Raw genomic sequence first — 22,423 nt, 5'->3', positions numbered from 1 at the left:
TCCGAAATTTCGGCTAGGCGAATGACGGACCTGGAACGTCTTCGGGATTTTGCGGGTCGGACATCGAATTAACTGGGTCGGGAGAGACGTTTGCCGAAGAGTCGACGGGTCTTGCCCTTATTTTAATTCCACCCCAGACTTGTCTGCCTTTTCTGCCCATTACGTAAAATGAAAGAGAAATGGTGAAAAAACGACCCCTTTTACCTCTTTTGGTTTTGCTATTTCCTTTTAATTAGGCATCCCATATCGACATATTGTATATTAACAAAAATTAAGCATCTCGAGCATGATCGTGATGCATGCAGCCGGAAAGGTTAACAATTTCTTTTCATTCCTTCTTTTAATTCCACCCTTGACTTATCTGCCTTTTCTGCGCATTACGTAAAATAAAAGAGAAATGGTGAAAAAACGACCCCTTTTACCTCTTTTGGTTTTGCTATTTCCTTTTAATTAGGCATCCCATATCGACATATTGTATATTAACAGAAATTAAGCATCTCGGGCATGATCGTGACGCAAGGAGCCGGAAAGGTTAACAATTTCTTTTCATTCCTTCTTTTAATTCCACCCTTGACTTATCTGCCCTTTCTGAGCATTACGTAAAATGAAAGAGAAATGGCGAAAAAACGGCCCCTTTTACCTCTCTCTTTTGGTTTTCCTGTTTCCCTTTAATTAGGCACCCCATATCGACATATTGTATATTAACAAAAATTAAGCATCTCGGGCATAATCGTGACGCAAGGAGCCGGAAAGGTTAAGAATTTCTTTTCATTCCTTCTTTTAATTCCACCTTCGACTTATCTGCCCTTTCTGAGCATTACGTAAAATGAAAGCGAAATGGCAAAAAAACGGCCATTTTACCTCTCTCTTTTGGTTTTCCTGTTTCCCTTTAATTAGGCACCCCATATCGACATATTGTATATTAAAAAAAATGAAGCATCTCGGGCATGATCGTGACGCATGCAGCCGGAAAGGTTAACAATTTCTTTAATGTCCTTGTGAAGGCAGCTGAAAGGAAACGGACCGAACAAAGAGACTTTGTGCCCTTAAATAGTCGATCGCCATTTGCATCATGCAACGGTATCACGTAAGAAGAGATAAAAGGAATGAAAGGAAGAGAAAGGAGAGAACCCTCTTTTCTCTCATTCAGTTCCGTTGTCTTCAAAGTCAGATTAATGTACGGTGTCCATACATCCTGCATCCATGGAAATGACGTATCTCTTGTACAAACGTAAGACGTATAGAGCCGGCATACCAAACAATTCTCTTAATACTCTTATGAAATCAAGGATAAGGAAAAAGCGCCCCTCTGTGCGCGCTTTCTCCTTCTCTCCGTATCTTATTATTAAATGGACGGTCGCCATATTGCGCGTACAATAATTTTGTCATAAAACTATGGAATGAGGACGAAAAGTACCTCTGAGGTTTATCTTTTTTGTTTCTGCTGTTTTCACGGCCAAATCAGTATGCATCGGGCGAAATTTTAGGACAAGATGAATGCGAGATTTCCATGTTCATAACTTTTTTACGCCAAAATAGGGTACTGGAAGCTGAGGGAACGCAATTGCAGCCTAAGAAGACAATGGTTACGCCCTGTCCCATGGCTCGTCACGCGAACTTGATATCAATGCACTTCTTTTCGAGGAAATCCCGGCCTATCGGCACGAAAGGCTCCCTATCGTTTTTCCAATTTAACTTCCCGATTCCGGATTCGGCCTCATTTCCATAACGCGATGCATTGCGGCCCTCGAATTGAGCCAATTATCGTCTCGCTCTTCGAATCGTTATCGAGACGTCGTTGATCGTTTCTCGGGAATCGCGTGCGTTTCTTCCGCTGTCGAATTTCACTGTGTAAATTGCAACAACGAGATGCAAGTTAGAGTCGCATAATCGAGTCTAGGTTCTTAACCTGCGTTCCTGAGAACGCATTATAAGTCTTCCATATATTTTTTAAATGGCAACTTCTTATACCACGGTAGTACGTGTAAATTCGGGAATTATTACGATTACGAAAGTTACCCGATCCACGTGGTGAAACGCTTTTATTTTTCACGTAGAATTCCGTCTTTCTTCTCATTATACCAATTAAAAAAAAAAAAAAGTGCTGGTTAATGTAACTGGATGCGTCTGGTTGAAAGATTTCCACTTACTCTCCCACCAGTAAAGTCATGACGTTTTATCAATAAGATGCTCATATCGCGAAAATGAGATGCTAGTATTATATTTCTAATGAAACGAAGTTTTTCTTTTATCGGAAATACTTGTACAATAGGAACACTTTTTTCTGAGAGTGTGTAGTGAATTTGAAATGGTTATCGATTATGTTTCTCTACGACGCTCCAACCATGGTTTATTCCAGTTTACTCTCCTCAATTAAAATAAATAATTAAATTTACCAGTATACTTTCGACAAGCGCGTACGCGGCGGACGGTTAGGACAAGGTTTCGCATAATTCGTGTAATTAGTGCGCAACCAGACACGAGCCTTAACGCCTGAAGTGCGCCTCGTTAGACAACACGGGGAAAATAAATCCTAATTAACCCAATCAGGACTTTTTTTTCACTCCGACGAGGATAATCGCGGGTTATTAGCCAGTGCGGACGAGTCACATGCGTTTGTCTCTTAGCAACTGTTAGGAAACTGCAAATAACGGTCAGTCGGTTAACATGTTTCCTGCCACGTGGTCGTATACAGTCCATTCCGCCATTTTTCGTGCTATTTGATACTTTTGCTATTAAACATAACGCTTTTGTAAAATATATTACAAAATCTTGCGTTTCGATGTCTAAATATTCACGTAGAAAATCTGTAAAGGCGCAAGCAATGAAATTTTCTTCAAATTCAAGTTAAATTAGATACTAACTAGCCGTTAACTTGGCGTTAGCTAAGAAAAATTGTATCGCATACATCTTCAAGAAAGGGACCGAGAAACGACTGTATCAATGATTCGTATTATTAAATTTCATGTCTTAAAATAAATCCGTCTAAACGCGGGAATTTTGACGTTTCAGTCCGTCGACGACCCGAAGTCGTCGTGGAGTAAAAAACTTAATCACATGGTAAAAACAAATAAAAATCTTCAGTATTAATAAGAGCTTTTACATTGACACTCCCTGACCAAAAAAAAAAAAATGTGCAGCAACCTACACAACATAAAATCAATTAGCTTGAACCTAAGAACGATATAGTTCACTTCGTGCCCTAGACAACAAATCGTTAACCCTTTCGTCACTTACGCGATACCTTTTGATTAACGGCCGATTAAAATCGTTGACAAGATACTTCTCGACCCAGCACCTTCCTACCAGACTGAATAAAAAATTCGAACGTGTTTAAAACATATGGAAATAATTTTCTCGGGGTAATTTCTGTTTATCGAGGAAATTCGTGTCTCGGACGACATCGACTCGCGAGATATCTCGTAAAAGGCGTTAAACCTCCGGTGTATCTCGTCTTAAGTGACGAAAGGGTTAACCATCCTCTGGGTGACGAATCTTTCTTATTTTTTTTCGGCCCCCCTGTGATCGAGACCGCCTCTCGGTGGATCATCGATCGATCGCTCCGAGACTCGAGGATCGACTCCGGGGGAGAGGAGGGACTCGTCGCAACAAGTGTCGCGGTTAAGCCTAAGGTAGGTGTCCGAGGTGCATTTCCACGTCACCGTCGGCGTCCGTCGGACGTGCCGGCGGCACTTGGATCGATCGGAGTCCGCGAACGACTTCGGACCGCGGCGGACCAGCGCGAGAGCACGTGGGCCTCCGCGGCCAGGACGATCCCCGCCCGACGTGCCCTCTGCCGGCGACACCGCCCGGAGACTTTGAACCAGTTTAAACTTGTTTTCGCGGCACGGGTCGTCAGAGCGAAAGAGAGATAGAGGCCGTTCAAACGTGCCATCTGACAAGGAAACATTCCCAAGTGTCCGCCTCCGATCTTATTGAGTTTCATATATGTTGAAGAACACAAAAATCTAAGAGACACGTGTTTTTTTATATCTGCAATGGTCCACATTTAAGGGGTGAAACAACCCCCCAAAGTTTAGCAAAAAATCGGTTTTTTAAATATTTTTCGTAGGAGCAGTGGAGGGATTTCGACGAAACTTTGCATAAGCGTATTCTGTATAAGGACGGTGACAACACAATATTGTTCAGCAATGTTGCACCCCCTCAAGGGGGTGAACTACCCTTCAGGTGACATTTTTTTGTAACATTCGTTAAACAAGCACTCCTACTTAAGTTCCACTTACGCGATGTAATTGCGCGCAAAAAATTAAGAAATACGTGTTTTTTTCTTTTTGCCAATAAACATTTAAACATCGGTTTCGTTGAAATCCCTCCACTGCTCCTATGAAAAATATTTAAAAAACCGATTTTACGCTAAACTTTGGGGGGTTGTTTCACCCCTTAAATGTGGACCATTGCAGATATAAAAAAACACGTGTCTCTTAGATTTTTGTGTTCTTCAACATATATGAAACTCAATAAGATCGGAGGCGGACACTTGGGAATGTTTCCTTGTGAGACATCCCTCTCGCTCCATCTCTGCGCAGCCACCGCGTGGACCTATGCCGAGATGGACGAAGCATAAAGTCAGATTTCAGACGATCTAATCGAATCCGGAGACGTAACATGGACGTAAGAATATATGGACGGAGCACAAACGAGAGGGGCGAGTGACCAAAGAAGCAAGGGGGGAACACGTAGGAAGTATGGTAAGGTAGTGTAGAGCAGTTCCAAAAACCTTAGCTTCCTGATTGGCTGAAATTCGTTCAAACGGTTAGTGGGAAAACAGAAAACAACATACAATATGCCCACTTCTATTGTGAAAACGTGTAAAAATTATTGTTTACGTTAAGGTTCGGCGAAAAGAAATAAACTAGAATTAATGGGAATTATGAAAAAGGTGTCCTTCCACAAGTAAGAGCAGACTTCATTTTTTTAAGGTTATGTTAAAGTAAAAGTAAACGTACATAAGCATATAACAATGTAAATCTGCATTTTGGTTTTCCAATGGATCCATCCATCCTAAAAGTTACATATTTTCTATTTATTTCTTTCTAATTATGTTTTCATACGTATCATATGTACTTGTTATATTTATGATATATAATTGCATCTATTTTTTTATTATGTTCTTCAAATAAAGATGTTACGTGTTGAATTCTTTCAGAAAAATGAAGACTGTTTTGAACAATTATGCCACGTTAAAGTCTCCTGGAAGGGTAAATAAATGCTTCTTTACAAAAAAGTCTAAGGTCTGTATGTAGCATATGAAATATAAGTGTACAAAACTGGCAATTTTATAAATTGAAATACATTTTGAGCTTTCTTCAAACTCTTATTTTGTAGAATTTTGTACAAGTTTTCATCAAAATTGTCATTCTATCCAAATAAACATACGAATAAAATGGATACGTTTGAATTTTTCTTGGTTCTTACTGCTCACCTTTTTGTAAATTAAATAAAAGATTATTATGCGATCTAAATATTCGAGAAAGAAACTTACAACTCATGTAATAGAATAAAAATAGAAAATAATCGAAATTGCTTTCAGAATTACGCGCTTTTTTTCTGCAGCCAATCAGGGCGCTGGAAAATAGTATTGCATTATACCCCTCCCTCTCCTACGCGTCGGCTTCATCCCCTCGTCTAAGATGGGACTTTGGGCTCCTCTTCCTTCCTCTTACGTCCATGAGACGTAAGAGGAAGGGAGAGGACTCCAGCGGCCATCTTACCAGATACAGTGCGCAGTGATCAAACGACGGAAACGAAAGAGGAGGAAAAGAGGAAGAAACACTTGCACCGAGCAATATGGATGCCGTCTAAATGAAAAGAGTGAGAAAGAATGGATACTCATTTAATGGCTCTTTCTTTATAGTTGCCTTCGCGAGGATATAAAGCAATGATTAAGTTTATCGGCTCCGTATGTACAGTTCTTATCGTCTGTTAGTCCTTGGTGATTTCGAGGGATGTACCTCTCTTGCTGGAAGGTAACCCCCCTTGGTGGGGGAAATGTCACTCTCAGAGTTCAACGAATCGTCGAGTTTTACGATAATTCCCGTCCTCTAGGAAAAGCCCGATTGGCCCACGTGGAGCGTTCGGAGCGAGTAAGAACGGTGTAAAGATGTCGGACTAGTTTCAGCCAAGTCGAACCTAGAGCACGGGGCGATTCGACTAGCCCGTAAAACCACCCCTTACTTCAATTACGGACAGCGTTTAACCCTTTAACTGGGCAATTAGTCTAATGGCCCGCCATGCCTATTGCCAATGGACAATGGGAGCAGATAACATTTTGACTGCAGATCATCCAGAAAAAAAAACGCTAATAGTCCGGTGCAATGATAAGTAACAAGCACAACGAGCACCCTTCATCGCACCCTGGAAGCTTTTCTCATTTGATGTTTTTACGCCCTCCGTTTTATCCAATTTATTCGACTTTATTCCCGTGAAATAATTATCCTTTAAATTAACGAGATATCTCTTAGGTAAGAATGGCATCCTCCTTTCCCCTTTTAACTTTTACTTTTCAAATTCCTTCGGTCTTATCTTCCTCAACTTTCCTCTCATTCCCCACTCCTAGGTTCCTATCTTTTCCTGGACATTTTCCACCCTCGCAGTGCATAGTTTCGGCAAACGTGGAAACACGTATGAGAGCACTCGGGCGTGTATTCGGCGTTATGTTAACGAAAGAGTTCGGCGAACGTCTGCACCCCCTCCACCCTTTCCCTATAAATGCGGAGGTAGGGTGCGCGACAGCCCTTAAGGCCGACGAGAGGCGCACTCGCTTCCCCCAAAGTGGTCTCGAGCGCTTTATAGCCGTAGGTTGGCTGCAATGTAAACCTTGTTTTTTCCGCCAGGGCGTAACCCAGGGCCGTAAACCCGGCGAGCCGTAAGGGCGGCTCGCACGACTCGGCTTATCGCTTTTTCCCTATCAGCGATTTATTGCAGTTTAGGGTCCTACGAGACCTCGCCGCGGTTTCTGCACGCGCCTCGGGTGTCCCTTCGTTTCTCGACGTCTCGCGAGCCTCTTATACTTCTTTCCACCGACATCGATTAAATCGCTCATTCTCTAATTCGTTGAAGTAAACGCTCAATTCACCGTAACCAAGGATTAACTTCTTAACTGAGGTTCGGTGCGCGTCCTTAGCAACGGAAGATGGCGGCCGCCCTCTCCTGCTGTTACATCTCGAACTTCGGTCATCTCGTCCAAACTCTAGGGATAGGAGTTCCCAAAGCCCGGCGACTCGAGTTTTCTTCCCGCGAGATCAAAGCGCGGTCGAGGAGTCCACTACCCAACTAGCCCCTTATCACGACACGCGTCGATAGCGCGCTCGGGGCTGCTTATTCTTTGCCGGCGGTCTCGTTAAATCACGCCGCCGACGTATACAAGGACGTTACGTCCCCCTCCGTCGCCCGGGAATCTCCTCTCTCCCTCTTTCTCGATCCTCATAAACTCGCAAAAGTCCTCGGCTCGTTGTCGTCTTCGTCGTAGTCGCCGTCGTCGTCGTCGTCATCGTCGTTGCCGCGAAGTTTATACTCGGCCCGACATTACGGCACTGCCACACAAATCCGAGCCCGTAGTAAAGCCATACGCGAGAGAGCTCGCCCGATTTTTACACCGTCGCGGGCCCTCTTTTTCTAACAGAGAGACAAATGCAAATCTTCGCCCACCCGCTTCCCGGACCGACGCCATTTCTTTCCCAGAGTCCTCCGTGACGGCCGTCTTGCGCGGTCAACATGGCCACCACCCTCCACGCTCTTTTTCCGACGTCTCGATCGCGGATTCTCGGGAGTTCTTCACCCCCAAGGTGATACCAAAGGGTCGTTCTATGTATGTAAAACGTTAAAATATTTATAAAACTTTTCCCCAAACCGGATGTACCGGATCGATAGAAACTTCAGCGTGTAATTGTAGAGGCCCTGAGAAAGAACGTGGTGCTCATGAAACAACACTTTTAATCAAAGAAATTTCTTTTATCTGTCCTAGACTAGAACCAAGAAGACATAATTCCTTTTTGGGAAAAATGAAATCTCACGAGCACCGAGTTCTTCCTTAAGGCCTTTATTATACTTTCACTGCATTTTTCGGTTTTATTAGTACGTTGAGTGCGTACGCCGCAAATCCAAGATGGCCGCCTCCGAGATGGCTAGACTCTTCGACGATTTCATATTTCAAAGCGTTTATCGAGGCGGCGGAAGTACCGGAAATAGCGAGGGGAAATAACCATCTAATCCTACGCTAATTTTCGGTAATTGACTCAGCTTAAATCCCGCAAGCTTCGCTTTGAGCCGGGTACTATTAATAACCATGGCGCCCGGGACAAAGTGTAATGCAGTAATGAAACAATAAGTACCGCCCAAAGAAAATGTCGGCGGGGGAGTACTTCCTTTTCGTTGGTACCTTATTACCGCGGTGTATGATTAATGGAGGTCTCTCGGATAACCACGGGAAATCAAGCGTCCCCTCGACGACGTAATTGAACCCAAATTGCAGAGTATTGCCTTTATTAATTCCCGGGACGATCGCGTATTGATTTTGATTTTTAAAAGCACCCTTTTAGAACGTCTAATGCCGTTAAGTAAACGTCAATAAATAAATGTCCTAAATTAGTGTAAATGAAGCGTAGGTGAAATTCGCGTACAGAAAAATCAATCAGTGGAAGCAGTCTTCACGGTGGTGTCAAGAGTAGTCATAAGTCACAGCAACGGCCAAGACTATTGGATCGCATTATTCTAATTGGATGAAACTCAATCTCAAAATTTGGGACACGTTCTCAGATCCGGATTTGCTTCCGCTTCCGAGCGGCCATAAACGTGGAAAAAGTGGAAAAATCCAATTTAAAATGTTGCCTCCCCGAGTGGTACATTCGGAGAAAAAGCAATTCCTTGATGATTTATAGTTGTGACTTAATAAATGTGCATTTAGAGAAACCTCGATTCTTCGGTGATATAGAACTTCGATTCCACAAATGTGCATTTAAAAGAAACGCAATTCCTGGATGATATCAGTTCTGGCTCTACAAACGCGCATTTGAAGAAAACCTCGATTCCACGATGATTAAAAAATTCTGACTTCACAAAGCGCACATTAAAAAGAGAAGGCAGTTGGTTTTAAAATCCGTACTCCACGGACGTGTACTTAGAAAAAACTGCGAATCTCGATTATGTACAGTTTTTATTACGTTATTGTACTTTTCCTTCACGGAAAAAAGGAAACAGGAAAAAGAAAGCGTTTCTTACACGGTAAAAACGGCTCCGAAATGTTCGGATCAAAGACTGGGGCTCTCGTGGTGTAAATCAACGAAGCTCCGTCGAAGTCCCTCGGTATGGGATGGACCCGGGTAATTATATTCCCGGCATGACTACATTATCTTAATATAAGCCCAACAGTGAAACGAGGAAAATACGGACGTGACATGGCGTGCAAATTTCCCCCTTTGAGGTTGAATCATCAACCTGTGACTAATACGGTGATCGACCAGCGCGTTAAATGTTTACACGAGATCCCGGATATTCAATCGCGTTTCGGTGATTGAGAAGCAGATTTAATATAATATACGGTAGCCCCGAAATCGCTAATTGTCCTTCGTGAAATATTTAAACTACGCGGGATATTCCCCCAATGATTTATTCACGGGAGCGGTGATTGGCCCAAGACCGGTAACGTCGCGGTTCTATCTTGAGTACCGCTACCCTTAATGTTAAACTTAGAATTACTGAACTATAGATCGCTACGTGACACCCATGGTTTCAGGCCACGTGGCTTTCAACGTGTGGCCACGGATGGCAATTGTTGCCCACCTTTCGTGGTAAAAGTGCACCGTTCAAAACCATCGATAACTCGGCGGAAATGAATTTTCTACCTCGCTAGAAGGAGATCGTTAATTGGGAACGACGCAACAGCGTGTATAAAAACGTCTGTAGAGCCAATTTTAGACACTAACCAGCTCGCGATCGTCATTTTACAAAGTTAAAAATTTACGATTGTATGGTACACGTGTCTGAATTTGAAAAGAATTGAAACTTCCAAATTAAAGAATACTATTAGACAATATTATATATCATTAGGTGCACGTAAACAGTAATAAGATGTACAAAGAAAAGCATCCAGTTTCCTAGTCAGGCATTTTTTTTTTTTTATAACACACAAACTTACACTCATTACCGCGTGTATAAAAACGTCTGTAGAGCCAATTTTAGACACTAACCAGCTCGCGATCGTCATTTTACAAAGTTAAAAATTTACGATTGTATGGTACACGTGTCTGAATTTGAAAAGAATTGAAACTTCCAAATTAAAGAATACTATTAGACAATATTATATATCATTAGGTGCACGTAAACAGTAATAAGATGTACAAAAAAAAGCATCCACTTTCCTAGTCAGGCATTTTTTTTTACACACAAACTTACACACATTACCATGTCGTAAGAAGTTTCAGAAGCTGCAATACCGAAGAATGAAAATCGTGTAAATCAAAGGATTAACATATATTTCTTTGGAATAATGTTAAGAGATCGCGATTCAATTTTGATTCGAAAATACTTGCGATTACCTATGAACTAAATATAATCTCCTTTCATCAGGCTAAACAATACATCTTATCAGAAATACACAGGCTTTGAATTTTTGGTGCCGCGGTCTTTTTGGCAAGCAATGTATTTCTGGAAGCGTTTAATTGGAAAAAGCTGCTGGAGCTCTGGGGTGGCCCTGACCAATTTTTCTCGGAAATATTTAGGCGCACTTCCAATCGGAACTGCCAAGGCCCTTGTTTGGCGTTAAGTCAACGTTAATATCGATAAAATACACCTATAGGACCGGCTTACGCGTTACCACAAAATGTCGAATACCAAGGTTTGACTCGAGTGGTTGAAAGACCTTGTTACTTCGTGACGTTGTCCCTAGGTGGCCAGAAAGGTACTGCGATAAGGTCGCTAATCAAAATGTCTGCCCTCGTGATATTGCGCTTGTAAAATCAACACCTGCGTGCTCTTCGTAGTACAATCATTCGCAGGACCGTTTCATACCCGGACCCCGCCCCCTCGGTACCCTCCCTGCGATTTCCTCGCCTTTCGACGAGTTTACCTTCCATATGAATCCCCAGAAAATTCTCCGCCGTTTAATCCATTACGCAGGTTTCTGCGTTCCAACGTGTTCACAACTTCCTGCTACCCCGCCCTGTTCAATTCCACCTGATGATCCCCGATGTTCCTTCGATGCCCCCGACTTTCGGCAGACGAAATTAACCCTTTGACATAAAAATTCCCTGGACGAAATCAGAGACTTGAAAATGACGAGTCAAACCGATGCTCCCGGTACGGCGAGAGAATCTCCAGTCGGGCTCGTTTTAAATAACAAGAGAATAAAAACAAAAACGAAGACAACGTTCCAAGGACGCGGGGACAACCCAAGCCCGGCCGCTCCCCAAAGACGTGGATCGTCAATACCCGGTTAACGCTTGAAGAACCTCCGTATCAGAGTACATCAATGCACACCAAGCAGGCATTTATTCCACTAAACCTTTTTTTGCGGCGAAATTAACGGCTTTGAGGTACGCCCTGGCCGAACCATCGATCGATCGCAAGATCAACGCCAGCGTGGTAAATCCAGAGAGAGACTTACCGGGCTCGGCGAAGGTGATGATCTCGGAGGTCCTGGCGTAGAAGTCGTCCATCTCGTCCTGCGGGTCCTGCTGCAGGTGGTCGGGTTGATGGTAGGCCCTGAAGGGAGTGGCGGTGACAGGAGGGTCCTCCGTGGTGGTGCCCTGGGTGGGCCGGGGCACGCCGGCCCTGGAGGGCGGATCCGGGCCGTAGTAGAGGAAGTCCCCGTGGTAGAGCCTGCGCCGCCCGGACCCGCCGCGGTGCTCCTCGGCGGCGCCGGAGGGCGGCTGGGCCTCCGCCCTGGAGAGCGTCTGCAGGGCCAGGTGGCGCGGCACGGCGGCGAGGGTCCGGTTGACGTCGGGCCGGTGGCGGAGGCCCAGCTTGGTCAGGATCTGGTGCTTGATGGCCTCTAGCCGGAGGTCGTCGGGACTGGGCCCGGCGTCTTTGGAGCCCCCGCGAGAGTGGGTCCCGTGGAGGGCGTGCTGGTGGGGGCAGCCCGGGCAGGCGTGGTGGGTCTGTTGCCTGGCCAGGGCCTGGGGCAAGGCCAGGAGCCAGAGGGCCAGGAGAAGGAGCAGCGGGGACCACGGCACCGACCTGGGGCCCGGGGGGGCTGTGGGGGCTACTGGGGCGAACAGGGCGGAGTCGCGGCCCGGCCGGAGTGGGTCAATTGGCCGGGTCCAGGTGCGCGATCGGCCCTTGAGCGTGGGGGCTGCCGGTGATTGGCCCGCCTGAGGTCGGAGACCCCCGTAGGGCATCTCGGCGAGGAGTCACCTGCCGCCGAGGCCGCCGCGCCGCCCTGGCTGGGCCCCGGGCCCTCGAGCCCTCTGGTGAGTGGGGCGCTGCCCGGTCCGGCTCTCCTCCGCGCTCCTGCTGCCCTCCCGGTGCTCTTCGGTTCTTGTCCTGTGGGTGCGCGGGCTAGGGGAACTCTTCGCAGCGGGGACGGCGGCGACGACGACGACGACGGTGGCTGACGGTGACGGGGAGAAGGCATCCTCGCCTAAACCCCCCATTACCAGAGTCCCTGGGCGGCTTCGGGCTTGATCTCGGGGTGGGCCCACCTAGTCATCCGTGCCGGCTCCGCGACTACCCGAACGACTGACCGTCCGTTCCAAGGGCCGCCTCGACCTTCTCTTGCACCTTCTCCTCGCACCTAATACGCAGCTACGGGTCGGCTCTCGGAAGTGATGCACCATTTAAATTTCTAACTGGCTGCCGGCTCCGCTCCCGGGAGTCGCGCGACCTCGGGCCCGACCTATGGGACCCAGCGGCCGGTCGGGTCGAGGACGTCTAGGACGATCGGGGTCGGGTCGCTCGGTCCCGAGCTCGCTGTCGGGGCCGCTACCCTCCGCATCTTGGGGACCACCCACCGCGCGCACCTGGGACCACTCCCCCTCCTACCTGGACCGCCGTCGCTCTCTGTCTCTCTCTGCCTCTTCCCTCTACCCTCTTTCCTCTCCCTCTCCCTCCAGCCCCGACGAGACTTTCTCCTGAATCCGGAAGGGTACCCGCTCGGACACCGCCGCGTGTCGGGATCTTCCAGGACCGCGAAGCACGCTTCTCGGAGGCGCGCCGGACACTGAGGGGCACCCACCACTACCGGCCACCCANCCCCGTGATCCCCCGAACCCCCCACCGCCCACCGACTAAACTCCTCCGTAAGTTTATATAGGTGCTCGCCTATAATGCGATAGTGTCTTTGATGCTATAGCGGTTAAGGGACGTGCACACCGGAGACGCGCAGGCGTCTCAGGGACGCACCGAGCACTGGGCTGCCCGGCGCCGGCGCCCTTTGCGCCGAACCGGAACTCCGAGCGGCCACGTGGCTCTCGCGTGGTTGGACCCTCCGCATCCACTCCTTTTTTTTTTACCTTCCGACATTTTTTTCGCCCTTCCTTCCGATACTGCCGACTCGACACTCCTGAGCGCCTTCTCCGCCTTTTTGGACCCAACAGCCCTGCGAAACGATCCGAGAGGAACCAAGGTGCCCGGGGAGGAAATTCCATACACAGCGAATTTTAACTCACCGTAGGATCCGAAATACCTCGACGAGGAAGAGGACCCCGGTAATTTGTAGCTTCGGTTTAACCTCCGTCTTTCGATGCGAGCTTATCGCGCGGTGCTTTATCCGAATTCCTGGGGAACGCATCTTCCCACGTTCGAGTTGGAGGTTAGGTTAGGTTAGGTTGTGTTCGGCCGGGCGCCCCGCTGCGGCGCGATGTACCCCCTGATTCACCTGTTACAAAAACCACGGGCGATACGTTAAGTTAGGTTAGGTTCGCGTCGAGGGACGTAAGAACTCCGCTCTGGATGTCTCGCCTCGGCGAGTGGACGTCCTCCGGGTTTAGCGCCGTAGGATGTTGGCAAAACCCTAATAGATTCAAGATGGCGTCGGTTCCTAACGGCTGCCGTCCCGTCGCCCGGTGTCAGGCCGCCGACGAAAAGTTAATGCCACTCCCCGCCCTTGTGGCGTTTCTTCATGACGAAACCGCGCATTGGCGCTGATCGGAAGGCGGTGTCACTTTGCCGGACATCGAGGCGCGTCCTCGACCGGAAAGGGCGCCGCCATTTGTTTTCCCGTTCCCTTAGAACCCCGCCGAAAGGTCCCTGGAAACAGCCCAGGAATTCTCCCTCCTTCCTCTTTGTTTTTTATCCACTTTCTCGCGATCCGGAGGAACTTTCGACGCTTTTCCGTGCCGTCATGCGAAAGCACTTTTTCCTGCCGAAATTTCTTCCACGACACGATGCCGGGATGTTGCGTCAGCCGTGATTGCGTACTCCACCCTTTCGGATCGCGATCCTCGTTTACACTTATGGGGTACACTTTGCCTCGTTTCGACCTGGAAATTGCTACGGAGTTCGTTATTTGCTCGCGCGAGGATCATAAACGGTTATGCCGCTTTCGTTGATCTCGAGGTTAACGACGAATTGAAGGCGTTTGGCGATCATTGAGGGAGGATATTGGACGCCGGTCCGAAACGTTCGCATGCCGATCCGAGGAACGTAGACTTGCTTAAAAGATCGCTTTACGAGTCCTCCTCTAAACGTTTCTTTTTTCATCCTTTCGGCGACGTCATTCGCTGGGTTATTGGCCGTTACAAATGTTTATTGACCGGACAGGTCGAATTCCAGCAAATGTCCGCGACGTACTAACGCGCTCCGTCTTTTTCCCTTAAACGTTTTCCAACGTGACGCGAAAGAGACAAGGTGTGCTCCTAGGGAGGTCTTATTTTTTGCCTTTCGAAGACGACGCCATTTTGTAACACTGCGGCGGTTTACGTATACATGGTATGACAATTTAATTGCGTTTTGGGAGATGAAAAATGTCTGGACGTTCGGGGAAATCGTATAAATTTTGGAATGGAAACGAGAGAAGTTTATGTATTGAAACATTTTTTTTTTCTACCTCTTTCCGACTTACTTCGTCTTCGGTGGCGTATTTCCATTGTTTAATTAACATAATTACGTTTTGGATGCGTATTAAGATCGATCCGTGAAATGGCTGGGAGGTACCCGTCTCGTTTACATAAGGATTTTCCACCTACTTCTTCCAGTAAATCTACTTTCCTTGCCGCGATAAAGATCATTCATTTGTCGGGATAAATTAAGTGGCGCTGTAATAAAAGGACCGCCGGCATGGGAAAGCTGGGAAGCAAAAGGAACAAAGGAGACGGACCGGTAGGTAATTCTTTCGCCCCAACGAGCGGTCCGTCCATTGAAAACTGGCTTCGATAATAAATTCTCCTCGTGCAAAACCAATAACAAAAGGAAGCACCCCGGGGAAGAAAGAAATACGGAGACCGGCGCACCCGCGGAAGCGTCCTCGTAACAAATGACTGAAAAAGCGCAAATTTTGTGGCGGGTCGTCTCCGGAACTTTTACTCCCAGCAAAGAAACGGGGAGGCGTCGTCGAACCTCCTGGAAATAATTTCCGTAGGTCCCATCTCGTTCCGCGACCCACCGCATTCGGGAATTTCGCATGGATTCCGAGGGCGAAGCTCTCGAGGATCCCCCAGGAAGCAGGAAAAATGGATCCGCGATTCTCCTCTCCGCCCAATCCGCCCGGACCTCCGAGACATTCCAAGAACGGTAAAAGAGACCTCCCCGGGGAGTTGCCAAGGAAAAAGACGCCTCGTGGGAGCGGATGAAGCCGCGGTTCCAAAAATCGATGGAAGGTGGACTTCTAACCCGAACGTCTTGCATTCCAGCCGAGTTTATCCGATTATTTATGAACGGAGTCCCGGGATCCGCGAACCGAGGACCGGGACTCAGGGAGGTGCGAGTCGGGATTCCCCTGACTCGCCACGAGGAGGCCGGGAAGGAGCCCGGCCCGGCATCCTGGAGGAGTCTCTCGGTTATGGGAAGGATTTCGACACGGGCTGACAAGGTTTGCGGCTTGGGATAGAGCGTGCAGGGCAGGCGAGGTTGCTGTAAGCATATTGATCAGGAGACGGCAGTTGGCCGCATGCCACGTGGTGATGCTGCGAGAGGCGCCGGCCTCTCCTCCTATTATGACCCCGAGGTTTCCATCTTCGTTCCTTACTTTTCCCTCTTCCTTGGAGGCCGGGCGGCGCCATCGGCGCCCCGGGACCGGGACCGACGGGCCCGGCCCTGGAGGCTCCGCTTAAATTGAGACGTCAGGTTAACAAGCTCACCCGCGTCGCCGAGGTGCAAAAGGCGCGGCCCGCGGCCTACAGCCTTGCCAGTGAGCCTAAAGGGATTAAAACGAAGAAATATTAAACGGCCTGGAGGAGAAAGAGGACCGCCTTCTTGGGTGGCTACCGGTTCTTAGTTCGAGTCCGCAGCGCGGCGGGCACGACTTTTAACGGCTAAGGTTAACGCCGCGGGCCGGTCGGTTCGGTCTCGTCCTTACCGACGCGTTTCGGGGCGAGTCGGTATTCCCACGAGTTTCAGGACACGTGGCGCTGGCCGCACAACGCTCTACGGAGATTTGCACGTCCGATCCTCCGTTGGTAACGACGCTTTTTTTAGCCGGCGCGACGCGTCAACGCGTCGAGGATAAACCAATCGGAATTGTAATTAATTCCCTACTTCCGCTGCGGTTCCGATTGATTTAGTTCGTGTCTCATAGGATGCGGAGGGTGTTACAGAGAATGCGTTTTGCATGTGCGGTAGAATTCCACAGTATAGGTACAAAAGAACAATATTCAGTTTCTAGTAACCTTTTAGTGTAATAAATATACAATGGTATAATAAACTAGGAAAAAAAACGTAATTGTACAGTATATAATGAGTGCTTGTCAAAAGTTTCCCAGAACTTGTTCGAATTTCCATACAAAATAGGGAGAAGTAACGGATTGTAGTGATTCGAGGTGTCGCAGAATACGCGGAAACACATTTTTTCATTTTTTTTTAAGACTATCATAAGCGGTAATACTGCTGCTTCATTTTGCCGCGTTATCCAATTGGCGCTGCGGTCGATTACATCCTTTCGGCATCCCCTTAAACTTCAACGTAGGATTCATGTATGTACCAGGAATTGCGCGTTTACTTAACTAAGTTAGTGTCGCCTGACATCATTGTCGGGCTCATTGCAGACTCGGACGGTATGTTATCGGCACGAGTCATGAAAGTCTCACCGACAGTTCTTTTTAAATCCTGTTTCCATTGGCGTCTCTGTAGAGGTCGTCGTTGATGCCGTACAGCCTTGGCGAGTCGTTGCAATCGACCTCGAGAGATAAAAATGATACAGAGATTAGTTTATTACTCCTTATCGATTTAATGCCACGATTATATGTAGCAAATATTTAATTAATTACCTTGAACCACCAATCACAGACACGAGTGGTTTGACTAAAGACTGTGCCGTTAGGGCAAAGGAAGCTGAAGAGTCGTCCGTTCGGCAGACACCAATGCCAGACCTGCAATTTGTTGAAAATGATTGGCCTCATTGTTGAGAAAACCCGAGGAATATGTGCCCATAATTATGAAAGTGGTCTAAGTCATATATTTTTTGTTTCGAAATTACATTGAATTAATTTCGTTTGAAATAATGTGGCGTGAAATAACTGATAAACTCATTTTTTTTACAATTTTGACTTAGACCACTTTCATAATTATGGGCACATATATACTCTTTGTCAATAATATACCGTACCTGACATCTAGCTTCGGGATCCGCGTAGTAACCAGGTATCTTCCCTCTGCAGGTAAAGGTGAGCCCGAAAGGTACGGAATTGTAGATGGGATAATCGACACCGGGCGTGTAACCATCGACTTGCTGGAAAATCCGACATTTCATCATTGGCCAAAAATAACTCCGCCATCTTTCATTGCGCGCCGAGCGAAAAGTAGATTTTGCGAAGTCGTCATAAGAAGCGATATCGAATCGTCTCACACAAGCTTCTATCGTTATCGCTATCTTTTCACTCAACGGGTATCAAGAAATAATATCACGAAGAGCAAGAAATAATCGCGCCGAGAATCTTTCCTTTTCAGGCTTCTTCAGAAAGTGAAAATAAAATGATACCCAGCTGGCGAGCTTTAGTGTGGAATATATCGTTGTTTGATCTTTATGGGTTTACTTTATCGATACGTGAATTTGACTCGTTACCTGATACGATTAATTAAATTCAACCGAGTGGCTAGATTTTTCGGTATTTTTTATTAAGCGGCATTGGCAAAATGGGGAACCGCAGGCGATTTCGCAGTCGCGCAATATGGCGTCACTTTTCGCAACCGACCATTAATCAAAATGGCCAATGAGGCTGTTGCAACGTAACGCAATCCCATTCCGTTGCGTACGTGGCTAAGACTGACCGGAAGTTGGGTACATTGTTCCCGGCGGCGGATGCGCATCTCCGACGCTTTTGTATTCAATCTCGTGGCGAACCTAACCTCAACCCTTTCCTACGCACCGAGTGGATCGCTTCGTGACGCGATCCAAACCTGCGGTAAAGGGTAACACGAATGTAGGAAGTATGAAGCCTGCAAACCGATCTAACTCTGAAAAAAATAACAGAAATGAGGAAGAAAAACCAAAGGGGCTGTTTTCTCGCACATTCTCCCTATTTTAATTACAAAAAATAATTACATAAGGCGTTGTGGCGATAAAAAAAAAATATATACAACGCGCGAAATAACAAAGCACGTTATGCGCATTATACGAGAAAAATTACCGTACGACATGATTTCCTATAACGGGTATTCATGTAGCGCGCAAAGTATTAACCGCGTTACACGGGAGTCTACTGTATATAAGAGCCGTAATTATTTTCGCCCTCGTCCTAGTATTCCCCAAAGTTGAAAATTCCACTCATAAAAGTATATTTAAAATGCTTGCGTGTAATAAAAACCCTATGTTGAGGTAATTCGAGCGTTACCGCCGACTAATAGGGCGCGTCCTTCCCTCGGGCCGGATGCGCACGGCGTTCATTTTTCATGGTCGGCACTTCCGGTGAAACCGAAAGGGGCACCGCCATTGGTTGCGTGATAGAGCACCCTAGCCTTCACAGTTCGCGGATTTAATTGTTTGGATTTTTATTCGGGTCCTCCTCTCCCTTTCACCGCGATATGCCTAGGCGAGCACGGACCTAAACAACTGGATATTGCGCACTTCTAACGACATTACCTACTGGATACGTGCAGCTGTCTTTTTCATTATTTTCATTTCTTTTCCCAAGAAACTCGTAGGAAACAGCCACAGACCGGTATCTTAAACAATTTTCCCAGCTTCAATGTGATTAAGTTAAAACACTCTGTACCGTTGCGACCTATCCATGAATTAATTAAAATACGATATGGAATGTGTGATAACGAAAAAGCTTATAATAATGGAGGGTGAGCGTCATAGGACAAGTTTAAACTATTTTCTAAATTTTTCTGGAAATTTGTTAACGAAGCAGATGTAGAATATATCGTAACACTGTTGCCAAGGAGAGATTGAAATTAATAAATGCCCCATAAAAAAGACTGCCTTTTTTTTACCATTTATGCTATCCCTTATCACGTTAAATGCGGCTTCAATCTCAAGGGAAGAAATTAACTCCGCGTTGATTTTCTTTCACTTTCCATTTAGCATAATATTATTCCTGTTGATCTCATCGTGTTTAACGCGTTAAATTTTTCTGCAAGAAAATATTCGCAATTTGCGCGCAGGGTATTTCCGGAAAAGTTTAGAGACGGAAGGTAGAGGTCTTTCTAATATACTGTTGCATATACCATGGGAACGTCCTTTACTCTTTTACAAGCTGTATGTTGAAAACGCTTCTGAAAAAAAATCAGCGAAAAGGTCTCGGTCGATAGGGAGGCACTTCGCGTGAGAGAGTAAGCCCGCGCAATCGGGGGAAATTATTTAATTAATTAGGTTAGGTTGCCAGTCGTAAGCCCTCATGTGAAAGATGCGGTTCACTCCCCGCCATTGTTGCGCATTGACTCGTGGGAGAATGCGTTGCACGACATGAAAATCTTCACTTTTTCGCGCTCGTCTCCCCCAGACATTCCCGAGACTTTCGTAACAGATCTTGACTCCGCTTCCTCGTCTTCTCACCAGAGGCGTTACACAACTCAATGTACACGCACGGAGGAGAAATGCAAATTTCAAAGTACTAGACTTACCGCCCACGCCTGGTACACCAATATCGTTCCAAAAAGCAGAAGGGCGCCTAGAATCCCCCAACGTGACGTCATCTGTAACGACAAATCAGGACAAATGTATTGGATTGATGCATAAATAATTACGTTTTTTTTAACACGTAACGTTACGAATAAAAAACGCTGTTACCTATGCATCAACATAATCGACATACGAGCTGAGCCGGAGTCCCACTGAGCGCGTCAAGTGTCACACACAACGCGCCGCGTCGACACATTGGGGATAAAAAATCAATCAGAGCGAAAATCACGTGCATAGTTAAGCGCAATTGGAATTGCGAAAAGATAATTTCAAGAATAACGCCAAAAGTTTTATACCGGACCGGTTATTATTAAATAGGAATTATAACAAAAGAAGTAAAAGCCTGGCCGAAATTTGACTCACACTTTGACCCGAATGAAATTCTCGAAATCTACCCGTGGAAAGTGAAAAGAAGTTCGAATACGAACCTTCGCAACTTCCTGGAGCCGTTAGTCCTTGTCCTTCCACATGGAGGACATCTATGGAAGCTGTTATCGATGGCCGAATTCCGAATCTTCGTGCAGGTATCACCTTGCGAACGTAACCTCAACTCGACTCGCGAGGTCGGAGTTTCTGGCCTTAAAGCGATTCGTCTTTCGAGGAAGATCTCCTCGTGATGGTATATATATGGCGTCGCAGATGAGTGCGTGGGGAATAACTTCTGAGAGATCCCCATTCTTCGGTCTCCCACCCGCCCCCTGGGGTCCTGCCAAGGGCCCGCCATCTCACGGAAAGGGGAATCCCCACTGCATCTCGGACGAGGAGATTCCCTTCTACCGCCGCGTTGCGTAATCCGTGCTCTCGCTCGCGTGGAAACGCGAGAGACGCCTCCACCTGGGGCAGGGTGAACACTTCCGATTTTAATCCCGATTGGCCGATATGCAAATCTTGTTTTCAATCTCGTTGCTCGATAAAGACGTCCGTCCACTTCTCCCTGAAGATGATTTCCTTAATGCCGGATTACAACAGTCTCTATTACACTTACGGTGGTGGATTACCGCACAGGTGCAAAAAAGATCCCAAAGGGAAAATTCTTACGTTCTAAGTATTTACCCCGTGCCTTTTAATCGCCGGAAATAGACAAGAAATAGAACATTTCAATTACTTCATTTGAAATGTTTGCCACCTCGTAATGGTTGCAAAATAGGTTAGGTCGCATTTATTGTTTCTAGAAAATAAGCCACATGAAGCTCTTTAAACAATTTCAATATTTGCCTCATTTTGCAGCAAGTACATTAACTCTTAAAGAGAAATTGAGTTATTTCGATCCAATGTCATCAAATTATAAATCTGCACTTTCCACATGCAATTTCACGTTTTACTATATTCCCACGTAGTTACAATTATTAACGGTATAGTATGGAAAAAGCATGGACCTGTTTATTGAGTGAGACGTTTATAGCTTTGACACATTTCCATGATTTTTCGGTCAAGATTACCCAATTTTTGTTAAAGAATTAAATCGCCGCTTTACATACGATATTTGGAGATATTACTTCCCGAGATGAAAGCCAAATGCGAAAGGGTTTAATTGGAAATAAACAGGTCATAATCAAACCACTTTTTAAGATAACACAAGAAGGAATCCTTATGAAAATTCTTACAAGTCGAAATGGTTTAATCCGCGGACTCCAGTCCGCGGAAATCGTAGTTTTCCGGACAATTAGATCAGATTAAGTTGCACGATGCGATTTCAAAATGGCGGATGCTCCTAACAATTGCAAAGACCAGTCTCGTTCCTGTACGAAGGCCATGTTTACGTTCCATTTAGTGTCGATCGGTATGTAAGTTTTCGTACTTCCGGCGTAACCCTTAATTTCCGTCGTTGCTTAACCGGGCATCTAATTAGCATAGATTAATTATCGGGTTGCGGTGCCATTAAAACTTCCACCGATTGGATCACAACGCACACCGCCAAGGTGCGAAAATTAACAACGGACTTAAAATACCAACTTTAAGGAACTCCGAGGAAGGTATTAAACGATACAATCTGAATACCAAGCTGTAAATAATTGTTATTTGATATTATATGTATTCTGATAAAACGAAGGAACAAAACAAAAAAGACCTCTGTCATTGTTACTTTATAATGGGAGAATATCACGAGCTTGTAGAAGTGAAAGAAATAATTAATTAAATTAAACGTTGAAAAAAAAAGTGGATGCATGTGCACCATGCACATTGGGAGTGAAG

General features: G+C 46.2%; 2 protein-coding genes across 2 annotated transcripts in view; both read right to left on the bottom strand.

Moving 5' to 3' along the window:
• The window catches only part of LOC105696189 (inhibin beta chain), a 36,581-nt gene extending 24,228 nt beyond the window's left edge, over nucleotides 1–12,353 (bottom strand). Inside the window, exon 1 of the mRNA XM_012418434.1 lies at nucleotides 11,621–12,353. Coding sequence (XP_012273857.1) covers nucleotides 11,621–12,353 — 733 coding nt within the window. The remainder of the gene's footprint in view (nucleotides 1–11,620) is intronic.
• A 4,437-nt stretch (nucleotides 12,354–16,790) lies between these two features.
• LOC105696220 lies at nucleotides 16,791–20,822 on the bottom strand. Its single transcript, XM_012418485.2, has 5 exons — nucleotides 20,659–20,822; nucleotides 20,173–20,244; nucleotides 17,714–17,836; nucleotides 17,376–17,477; nucleotides 16,791–17,285 (listed from the first exon to the last, which is right to left on the bottom strand). Exons 2-5 carry the CDS (start codon nucleotides 20,242–20,244, stop codon nucleotides 17,208–17,210), a joined length of 375 nt encoding a protein of 124 aa, XP_012273908.1. The 5' UTR covers nucleotides 20,659–20,822; the 3' UTR covers nucleotides 16,791–17,207.
• Between the last annotated feature and the right edge of the window lie 1,601 nt (nucleotides 20,823–22,423).

The sequence above is a fragment of the Orussus abietinus genome, unplaced genomic scaffold (genome assembly GCF_000612105.2).
Source record: "Orussus abietinus isolate OABI.00-Male unplaced genomic scaffold, Oabi_2.0 scaffold37, whole genome shotgun sequence".
Taxonomy (NCBI): domain Eukaryota; kingdom Metazoa; phylum Arthropoda; class Insecta; order Hymenoptera; family Orussidae; genus Orussus; species Orussus abietinus.
Note: the sequence above shows the minus strand (reverse complement) of the source record. Positions and strands in the feature narration are given on the sequence as shown.

What these genes read in the sequence shown, in the direction of transcription:
- LOC105696220 (XM_012418485.2), bottom strand. Translation starts at nt 20,244, where the DNA reads ATGACGTCACGTTGGGGGATTCTAGGCGCCCTTCTGCTTTTTGGAACG. An exon ending in TGGTGTACCAGGCGTGGGCG is followed by an intron (nt 17,837 to 20,172) that starts GTAAGTCTAGTA and finishes CGGATTTTCCAG; the next exon opens with CAAGTCGATGGTTACACGCC. An exon ending in TCTGTGATTGGTGGTTCAAG is followed by an intron (nt 17,286 to 17,375) that starts GTAATTAATTAA and finishes TTATCTCTCGAG; the next exon opens with GTCGATTGCAACGACTCGCC.